Below are 10998 nucleotides of genomic sequence, written 5' to 3'. Positions count from 1 at the left end.
GCTGAAAAGGAAGTGAATGCTGAATTAGGGCTCTCTGTAAAACTCGAGCAGGTTCACTGTGTGTGCATGCGGGGGCCGGACTCGCTTACGACCCGGCCGTTATTAGAGACATAAACAAGTCGGGCTTTAACACCAACCCCCCCCTTCCTGTTTAATGCCAGTAGCCAAGAACTTTTCATGCAGGCCCTTTAGAGTACAGATCTATTACTCTCTCTCTCTCTCTCTCTCTCTCTCTCTCCACAACTGTGAGTGACGGCAGAGAGGGTGGAGATGGCTCTCGAGTCTCCCTGGAGAGAAAGATGAGTGTGTTGGCCAGTCTTACATCCTGCTGCACTGTTTTTAAACATTGACCTTTTCCTCTCTCTCTCTCTCTCTCTCTCTCTCTCTCTCTCTCTCTCTCTCTCTGTCTCTCTTTCTGCCCCCTCTCACTCGCTCTCTCTATCTGCCCCCTCTGTCTGTCTGTCTGTCTCTCTCTCTAACTGCCCTCTCTCTCCAACTGCCCTCTCTCTCTCTCTCTCTCTCTCTCTCTCTCTCTCCAACTGCCCTCTCTCTCTCTCTCTCTCTCTAACTGCCCTCTCTCTCCAACTGCTCTCTCTCTCTCTCTCTCTCTCTCTCTCTCTCTAACTGCCCTCTCTCTCCAACTGCCCTCTCTCTCTCTCTCTCTCTCTCTCTCTCTCTCTCTAACTGCCCTCTCTCTCCAACTGCCCTCTCTCTCTCTCTAACTGCCCTCTCTCTCTCTCTCTCTCTCTCTCTCTCTCTCTAACTGCCCTCTCTCTCCAACTGCCCTCTCTCTCTCTCTCTCTCTCTCTCTCTCTCTCTCTCTAACTGCCCTCTCTCTCCAACTGCCCTCTCTCTCTCTCTAACTGCCCTCTCTCTCTCTCTCTCTCTCTCTCTCTCTCTCTCTCTCTCTCTCTCTCTAACTGCCCTCTCTCTCTCTCTCTCTCTCTCTCTCTCTCTAACTGCCCTCTCTCTCCAACTGCCCTCTCTCTCTCTCTCTCTCTCTCTCTCTAACTGCCCTCTCTCTCTCTCTAACTGCCCCCTCTCTCTAACTGCCCTCTCTCTCTAACTGCCCTCTCTCTCTAACTGCCCCCTCTCTCTAACTGCCCTCTCTCTCTAACTGCCCCCTCTCTCTCGCTCTAACTGCCCTCTCTCGCTCTAACTGCCCTCTCTCGCTCTAACTGCCCCTGCCCCCAACTGCCCTCTCTCTCTAACTGCCCCCCCTCTCTCTCTATAACTGCCCTCTCTCTATCTGCCCTCGCTCCCTCTGCCCCCCTCTCTCTCTCTCTCTCTCTCTCTCTCTCTCTCTCTCTAACTGCCCCCCCTCTAACTGCCCTCTGTCTCTGCCCCTCTGCCTCCCTCTCTCTCTCTCTATCTGCCCTCGCTCCCTCTGCCCCTCTACCTCTGCCCCTCTCTCTCTAACTGCCCTCTCTCTCTGCCCCTCTGCCTCCCTCTCTCTCTCTCTCTAACTGCCCTCTCTCTATCTGCCCTCGCTCCCTCTGCCCCTCTCTCTCTCTGTCTAACTGCCCTCTCTCTCTCTCTCTCTCTCTCTCTCTCTCTCTCTCTCTCTCTAACTGCCCTCTCTCTCTGCCCCTCTGCTTCTCTCTCTCTCTCTCTCTCTCTCTCTCTCTCTCTATCTGCCCTCTCTCTATCTGCCCTCGCTCCCTCTGCCCCTCTCTCTGTCTCTCTCTGTGTCTCTCTCTGTCTGTCTGCCTCTTTATCTATCTGCCCCCCCTCTCTCTCACCAGATCATAAAGCTAGCTGTGTATGGGATGCTCCCGAAAAACCTCAAGCGGAGAACCATGATGCAACGGCTGCATCTGTTCACGGATGATGTGAGCACAGGTTTTTATTTTATTTATTGATTTGGTCAGTCATTCAGAGCTTGTCAAGTCACAAAACAAAAAATCGAGATGTTTACGTTTGGGCAGTGTGGGCTGCAGTCATTGAAAAACACTAATGAAGATTCGTTAGTAATGAATCCTAATAAACCCAGGTTTAGTCTGACTGACTGATTGATTTGTTTAGGATTAGCTTCTTTCACAAGGACTGTTTCAGCTGCCAGTTCTTTTTCATCTGTAGTCCTTGTTCAAATGAAGTTTTCCTTTTGAAAAGCACACTTTTCTGGGGGGGTGTGTCCCATTTTCAGGTTCTCCCTGATGACATCTTGAGGAACCTGACTGAAGAGCTGCCACAGCCCCGGGCCATTCCACGCAAACTCAGCGAGTACACACAAGCAGAGCGCGACGCCTTTCCCCAACTCTGGACCCCGTGAGTCGCCTCTCTTTCTTTATATATTTATCATTCTTTTATTTGTTCTCCTTTTTTTTTTTTTTTTGCCGCCATGACATGTGCTGGACGTAGTGTGTGCTGAGATTTAGGACAGGGCCAAGGTGCTCAGGTGCTGAGGCCTTCAGGAAAAGGGGGGGAGGCAATCGGAGAATAATAAAAGTTTCAGTTCTGAATAATCTAAAGTCTCTAAAGCCAGGCTGATTGTTCCTCAGCTCTCCGCACGGCACGCTTCCTCGTAGATTTATGAGCGGTGAGTCACACGCTTGCTCTGAGGTCATCAGTGGAGGACAGGAGTGTATTCACGAGGTCACAGCTGCTTAACAAAATAATATAGACATGCCAGTTTGTCATGATTGGTTGATACTTATATTTAAGGTTATAAATCAGTTCTAGTCCTAAAGTCTCCGGCCAGAAAATATTTTGAGTAAAATTACAGCAGATTCATTTTGTCTGCCAGTCGAATCCACAAGGTGTCATGAACAGGCTCAATAGGTGCAGCCAGAATCTTCCATTTTTATTTCCATTATGAGCATCAAGGCAAAGAGAGGATTAACTTCCAAATCGGGTGAAATAATATAAAAGGACATGAAGGATGGAAGGATTTCAACATCCCTAAACGGACAGTTTGCAGTTTGGAAATACCCGCAGCAGTGCCATAGTGAAATGAGTGTCAGTCATGACCAGACCAGAACAAGTCTGAAATGAAAATGTATGAGAGATCCATCCATTTTCTATACTGCTCATCCATCAGGGTTGTGCGAGGAAGCTGGCGCCAATCCCACCTGACTCCAGGCGAGAGGTAGGGTACACCCTGGGGTACAAACATCGATCACAGAGACAAACAACCATTCACACACTCGTTCACACCTATGGGCAGTTAAGCGTAGCCGGGTGACCTAATCCACATGTCTTTGGACTGTGGGAAGAAAAACTTTTTAATTGGAACATTTTCCTTATGAGGAGGAGTTAAATTAAAACCTTAGCCATCCATCATCTATACCATTTATCCACCAGGGTCATGGAGGAAGCTGGAGCTAATCCCAACTGACACATCAGGCGAGAGGCGGGGTAGAGCACGGCTAACACCGAGACACAACCATTCACACTTATGAGTAATTTAGAGCGGGGGTTCTCAACCTTTTTCTACTTTAATGCCCACCTATTCGTACTTTTAACAAGTCGGGGCCCATTAAAAAAGATCCCCGATTATTTTGGCTCGTCTATTCTATTAGAATCTAATAATCTATTGTAACGTGTGTTAATGGGATGCAACATCACTCTCTGTTACAGATGGGAGCCCAGGAATTAAATAAATACAATAAAAACAAACTCCCTTTAATTGTAGGTTTTGTATTTAAAACTGTATGGATGTGCCAGAAGCCAAACCATGCATGCACAGCATTCTCAGGCCCTGTCCACACGGCAACGGATTCAGGTGAATCTGATAAAATTGTTTATCATTTCGGCCTGGCGTCCACACGGCACCGGCGTTTTGGGTGCCCCAAAACGAAATCTTTTGAGAACGGGTTCCAGAGTGAAAAAATCTGGCAACGGCCCCGTTGCGAAGTCGTCTGGATGAGTAGAACGGATTTGTTTACGATGACGTCACAACTACATGACTGTCAGTGCTTCACGCCGGGTAGAAGTGTAACGAACTCGATGCGAGTTGTCAACAAATCCTATAACTTGGTTCATGAAACGCGCTTACAAAATATTTTCACTGTGAATATTTATTGTGTAATGGTGCAAAGTGAGAGAGAGAGAGAGAGAGAGTGAGAGAATAGCCCTTAGGACAGTCTTTAGTCCAAACACTGCGGAAGCAGTACCAAACCGCGCACCGCCCGTGCGCTTTCCAAAAACAAAAAAAATAGGGAAAAAAAAGGAGCGATCTCACCTCTTCAGATGTTGGTTTAAGTCTGACAATACATTCCTCAAAAAGGGCGTAGAAGAACAAAGTAATCCATCAACGTGTAGCATTCAATTTATTCCGGACCATTAAAGAATTCTGGAGGATATCAGAATGCTGGCGTACCGGCTTCCATCTACCCCGTTCATTCCTCTTTCTGCGTCTTTCGTTTTACGCTACTGATTAATAATCAAAACTTTATGTGGCTGATGCTACAGAAGAAGGGGTTTATGCGCATGCGTCTACTACTTCTATTGTTCTGGTGTCTCCGATGGGACCGTCTTACAGCGCACGTAGAGGTGTGGCATGTGTATTGCATCGTTTTCAGCAAGCGTTCCGTTCCCATATGTACCTGATATTTTACTGATCCGTTGCCCATGTGGACGCGATATTTTTAAAAAAAAATCTCGTTGCCGTTGTGTGGATGTAGCCTCAGTCAGAAGGGATTAATGATCCAAAAGTGGAGTCTGGACCATTAACACAAGAACTTATTGCCATGTTTGTGTTCAGCAAACAAGCGAGTTATTGACACCAAGAAATGCACTCAAAAGAAGTGGATATAGAAACCACTCAATGGGATTAGATCCTTACACGCTAACAAAGAAGGATTTTTCCTACGAGTTGGAAAATGATCCATCCGTTGAGTTCCCCGACATCTCAAACTACCTGGTGCTGCAGACATCGTTCTACACGGGGACACAGATGAAATCCTGGAAGAGCATGGAGGAGTACAACTTTTTATATGTGGCTGGGTTAAAGATCTGATTTATCCAAGATAAATCCTGGATTGTTTTTGCCTGGGTAAGTGGCATTTCTGGGCTTTTTGTACACATCTTTGCGATGGTTGCAAAACAGGACGCTATAAGTTTTAGTATTGGACATAATCGAGCAGCTGTGGTTTATTTCTCAATTCTCCATGCTCTTCTCTTCCAGGTAAATCATTCATAAAAGATCCACAGAAACCTCTTTAAAGACCTGGGTATTACAGTGGTGCTTGAAAGTTTGTGAACCCTTTAGAATTTTCTATATTTCTGCATAAATATGACCTAAAACATCATCAGATTTTCACACAAGTCCTAAAAGTAGATAAAGAGAACCCAGTTAAACAAATGAGACAAAACTATTATACTTGGTCATTTATTTATTGAGGAAAATGATCCAATATTACACATCTGTGAGTGGCAAAAGTATGTGAACCTTTGCTTTCAGTATCTGGTGTGGACCCCCCCCCCCCCCCCCCCCCCGTGCAGCAATAATTGCAACTAAACGTTTCCGGTAACTGCTGATCAGTCCTGCACACCGGCTTGGAGGAATTTTAGCCCATTCCTCCATACAGAACAGCTTCATCTCTGGGATGTTGGTGGGTTTCCTCACATGAACTGCTCGCTTCAGGTCCTTCCACAACATTTCGATTGGATTAAGGTCAGGACTTTGACTTGACCATTCCAAAACATTAACTTTTTATTCTTCTTTAACCACTCTTTGGTAGAACGACTTGTGTCATTCTCTTGCTGCATGACCCACCTTCTCTTGAGATTCAGTTCATAGACAGATGTCCTGACATTTTCCTTTAGAATTCGCTGGTATAATTCAGAATTCATTGTTCCATCAATGATGGCAAGCCGTCCTGGCCTAGATGCAGCAAAACGGGCCCAAACCATGATACTACCACCACCATGTTTCACAGATGGGATAAAGTTCTTATGCTGGAATGCAGTGTTTTCCTTTCTCCAAGCACAACGCTTCTCATTTAAAACAAAAAGTTCTATTTTGGTTTCATTTGTCCACAAAACATTTTTCCAATAGCCTTCTAGCTTGTCCACGTGATCTTCAGCAAACTGCAGACGAGCAGCAATGTTCTTTTTGGAGAGCAGTGGCTTTCTCCTTGCAAACCTGCCATGCACACCACTGTTGTCCTGATGGTGGACTCATGAACATTAACATTAGCCAATGTGAGAGAGGCCTTCAGTTGCTTAGAAGTTACCCTGGGGTTCTTTTGTGACCTCGCCAACTATTACATGCCTTGCTCTTGGAGTGATCTTTGTTGGTCGACCACTCCTGGGGAGGGTAACAATGGTCTTGAATTTCCTCCATTTGTACACAATCTGTCTGACTGTGGATTGGTGGAGTCCAAACTCTTTAGAGATGGTTCTGTAACCTTTTTCAGCCTGATGAGCATCAACAACACTTTTTCTGAGGTCCTCAGAAATCTCCTTTGTTCGTGCCATGATACACTTCCACAAACATGTGTTGTGAAGATCAGACTTTGATAGATCCCTGTTCTTTAAATAAAACAGGGTGCCCACTCACACCTGATTGTCATCCCATTGATTGAAAACACCTGACTCTAATTTCACCTTCAAATTAACTGCTAATCCTAGAGGTTCACATACTTTTGCCACTCACAGATATGTAATATTGGATCATTTTCCTCAATAAATAAATGACCAAGTATAATATTTTTGTCTCATTTGTTTAACTGGGTTCTCTTTATCTACTTTTAGGACTTGTGTGAAAATCTGATTATGTTTTAGGTCATATTTATGCAGAAATATAGAAAATTCTAAAGGGTTCACAAACTTTCAAGCACCACTGTACATGTATTATATACATGTTCGTTTACAATATGGTAACCACGATCAAACAGTAAACAAAAACACATCTGAGGACTGAAGCATCTCCTGAACTTCAAAACATCACGAAATAACTGAAAATGGTGAGAAAAGTGATTTGTGAATCCAACCGAAGTAAATCGGAGGAATTTACAAACCTTTCATGAAGTGATCACTGCAAACTCGAGTGTTCTTTGACTCTGCTCTCTTCCCTCACCGTGAAAGGTTAACCCGAAAGAAACTTTTATCAGTTTCACGGTTTGTTCAATTCAAGCAGGGCATTTTAACAACTAGCAAGGAGCCCCATTGATGGCAATGCTTTGTGAACAGTGAGCTCCGGTGACCACCACTTCATGTCTTGCATATCTAATGATGCGGATGTGACGTCAGATGCAACCCAGCAATTGTACCCAACTAAAAATTAGCTTCAACTTGGGGGGGAATTCGTAGCCCACTAGATGGCACTTCGTGACCCACTAATGGGCAGCGGCCCAGTGGTTGAGAAACACTGATTTAGAGTACCCACATGGACTTTGGATTATGGGAGGAAACCAACGCAGGCACAGGGAGAACATGCAAACTCCACACAGAAAGGCCCCAGTCGACCGCAAGGTTTGAACCCAGAACCTTCTTGCTATGAGGCAACAGTGCTGACCACTGTGATGTCTATTTATTGGATTGTTAGGATTGTTTTGCTCCATTATCACATTTTGGTTTCATAAACTGAAACTATTATAGCTGATATGGATGTGCTCGTGAGCAGTGGGAAAGCAAAAGTGATTTCCCTTTCAAGAACTAATGACGATAAAATATCATTAAATATTGTTCAAACTAACTTTTTTTAATTTGCTGCTTCATAATTTTCTTCATTTTTTTTTTTTTTTTTTAATTTTCCTGTAGTTACCCAATTAGTCAGTCACGCGACAGCAGTGCATAAAATCATACAGATGCAGGTCAAGAGCTTCAGTTCAACTTCACATCAAACATCAGAATGTGGAAAAATGTGATTAGCCGTATTATGGGTGTTGGTGCCAGATGGACTGGTTTGAGTTTTTCGGAAACTGCTGATCTCCTGGGATTTTCACACACAACAGTTTCTGGAGTTTGCACAGAATGGGGGCCAAAAAAACCCCCACATCCTGTATGCAGAGGCTCTGCAGGCTGAAAAACCTTGATGAGAGTGATCAGAGAAGAATGACTGGACTGGTTTCAGTTGACGGGAAGTCTAGTAGCTCAAGTAATCACTCTTTACACCCATGGTGAGCAGAAAAGCATCTCCGAATGCACAACACATCAAACCTTATGGTGGATAGGCTACAACATCCGGTTCCACTCCTGTCAGCCAAAAACAGGAATCTGAGGCTATCGTGGGTATGGACTCCCCCAAACTGGGCAGTTCAAGACTGTGTATAAAGTTCAGGTGATTTTTTTTATTTTCCTAATCTTCAGTTGTCTAGTTTGGGTGAGCCTGTGCACATGATGGCCTCAGATTCCTGTTCTTGGCTGACAAGATTGGAACCCAATGTGGTCTTCTGTGGTTGTAGTCCATCCATCTCAGGTTTCGATGTTTTGCACATGCTGAGATGCTTTTCTGCTCACCATGGTTGTAAAGAGTGATTATAAGAGTTACTATATCCTTCCCAGCAGCTCAAACCAATCTGTCCATTTTCTTTTGACCTCTCTTATCAACAAAGCATTTCCACCCACAGAACTGTCTCTCACTCACTGTTTTTTTTTTTTTTTTTGCACCATTCTCTCAGTGTAAACTCCTAGAAACTGTTTGTGTGAAAACCCCAGCAGTTTCTGAGGTGGGGTTTACATTAGACCGTATCAGCGGATCATCAGATTAACGTTTTTAAAACGATTAGTGTGCACACAGCAACGCCAATACACGATTCGCGCGCACACAGCAACGCCAATACACGGATACGCTCGGCTCCGCAGGCATCCTGCGCTCCAAATCACTCCGCCCTGAACAGCGAGTGCCCTCTGGAGGGTGCACACTCCGGCCCTGCGCAGCTCACAGAGCGCGCGAGTGAAGTGCACGAGCAGTGATTCGGGACTGAGCCGCTGTGTGTGAGATCCCAGCGCATATCAGGCATGCGTGTCACTTACCACTTGCAAGTGGAAGGATGGCAAGCCTAAAGACAATCATAACTACACAATGGGCAGTATTTGCATCAGTATTTGCAGTATTTTCATACTTTTATACTCTTTAATGAAAGGTGATACAAGGTGGAAGTCCGCGCCGGTTTTCAGCAGTCGCGTCACATGACCAACGCCAGCGAATCAGGAAGGTGGATGTCACAGTGACGTTGTCCAATGACGACGCTCAGCACAGCGTATCCGCGTATTCTCAGTGTTTACACAGCACCGGACCAGACACGATCTGGATTGAATACGTGGACCCTGGCGGATTCCCGTTTCCCGGCGTTTCCAGGCGTTTTAATGTAAACGGACAGTGCATCCGCGAAGAAAACGAGACAGATACGGTCTAATGTAAACTTGGCCTGAAACACTCAAACCAGTCCATCTGGCTCAAACCAACACCCATACCACAGTGAAAGTCACACTTTGAGATCGCAATTTTTCCCGTTCTGATGTTTGATGTGAACATTAACTGAAGCTCTTGACCTGTATGTATGCAATTATTTAATTAATTTTATTTTATTTATTTTTGCCATTGCACTTTTGCCACCTGATTTGGCTGATTTTATGTAAATGCATAAACATGCATGTGTCTTAACAAAGTAGGCAGTGAATGTTTATACAATGAGAGGTTCTCACATCTATCAATTAAACCTCCCTTTATCCAAGCATGTCTTTTAAAAAAAAAAAAAAAATGGTACCCAGTTCAGCAGACCAGTACCAGTTTCCCCCCACTCAGCATGTGGTCTGTAATGGAAAAGAGTTGTGTATTCTTCTCCCGCAGCTGCAGGAAAGCTGATTAATGGCTCACAAACTCTCTTGCCTCTGCATCTTTTCATTTGTGTGTCCTTCAAGAAGTTCTCACGATTCACTGCATCCCTCGCTGCCTGTTATAACTACTGGACCTTAAAGAGCAATATTATTTTCAGGCATTTTTGTATTATTCCTAAATGTCTATAAAACAGTGTATTGCATAAATATCTTCCCTGGTGAACTTTTCTACATTTTGTATTGTGACAGCCTGGAACAGAAATCAAGTTGTATGCCATGATACAATACAACCCAAAATAGTGATGCAGGAGAGGTGCAACCAGTTGCCATCAGCAGTTACTTAATTAACAGCATCATGAAGCCCAAGGAGTTATCGAAACAAGTCTGGAGCAAAGTTGTGGATCAGGCTTTGATTATACAACCCAAGCTCCAAAAAACTTGGTACACTATGTAAAACGTAAATAAAAAGAGAATGCTATGATTTGCAAATCATAGAAACCCTGCATTTCACTGAAAATAGTACAAATGCAACATATCAAATGCTGAAACTGAGATTTTTTTTTTTTTTAAATAGAGATGTCCTTTTTGAATTTGGTGCCAATTATATGTTTCCAAAAAGTTGAGACCGGGGCAACAGAAGACTGGAGAAGTTGTGTAATGCTTTAAAAAATAAAATAAAAAATAGCATCCCAGAGAGGCGGAGTCTCTCAGAAGTAAAGATAGGGAGAGAGTCACCGCTCTGTGAAAGACTGTGTGGGCAAACAGTGCAACAATTTTTAAGAATAACGTTCCTCAATGTAAAACTGCAAAGAATTTGGGGATCACATCATCTATAGGGCTGTAACGATACACCCAACTCACGATTCGATTCGTATCGCGATTTTTGACCCACGATTCGATACGCCCACGATTTTTTTTTTAATGTTTTTTTAAAGTAGTAAATTTGACTTATTAACATTTACTTACTTACATTAACTATTTAATAACAAATAATTCAGACCACTGCAGAGAATGAGTAATATGTATGCAAAAATGAACAAGTGTATATCCAAAGATTGTTTTATTTCTCAAAATAATACTGTTGAGCCGGAAGCTCTGTTTTTTTCGGTTCTGAAAAAGTCATTTTTCCAAATCGTGTAAATCCGTTAAGATTTTTTTGGGGGGATGGCTCTCTCACTGTCTCACTCTCATAGGGCCAATGATTTTCTGTGATCGCGGAAAACAGATGGAAATTACGGAATTTTTATGGTGAAACATTGCTCGCGTGTCAAA

The 10998-nt window shown here is 43.9% G+C and overlaps 1 protein-coding gene across 1 annotated transcript in view; it reads left to right on the top strand.

Moving 5' to 3' along the window:
• mrpl13 (mitochondrial ribosomal protein L13) overlaps nt 1-10998 on the top strand; it is a 77284-nt gene that overhangs the window by 38320 nt on the left and 27966 nt on the right. The window contains exons 5-6 of the mRNA XM_060920527.1: nt 1746-1832; nt 2147-2268. Of these exons, the coding sequence (XP_060776510.1) occupies nt 1746-1832; nt 2147-2268 (209 nt within the window). The remainder of the gene's footprint in view (nt 1-1745; nt 1833-2146; nt 2269-10998) is intronic.

The sequence above is a fragment of the Neoarius graeffei genome, chromosome 5, assembly GCF_027579695.1.
Source record: "Neoarius graeffei isolate fNeoGra1 chromosome 5, fNeoGra1.pri, whole genome shotgun sequence".
In the NCBI taxonomy this organism is placed as follows: Eukaryota; Metazoa; Chordata; class Actinopteri; order Siluriformes; family Ariidae; genus Neoarius; species Neoarius graeffei.
Note: the sequence above shows the minus strand (reverse complement) of the source record. Positions and strands in the feature narration are given on the sequence as shown.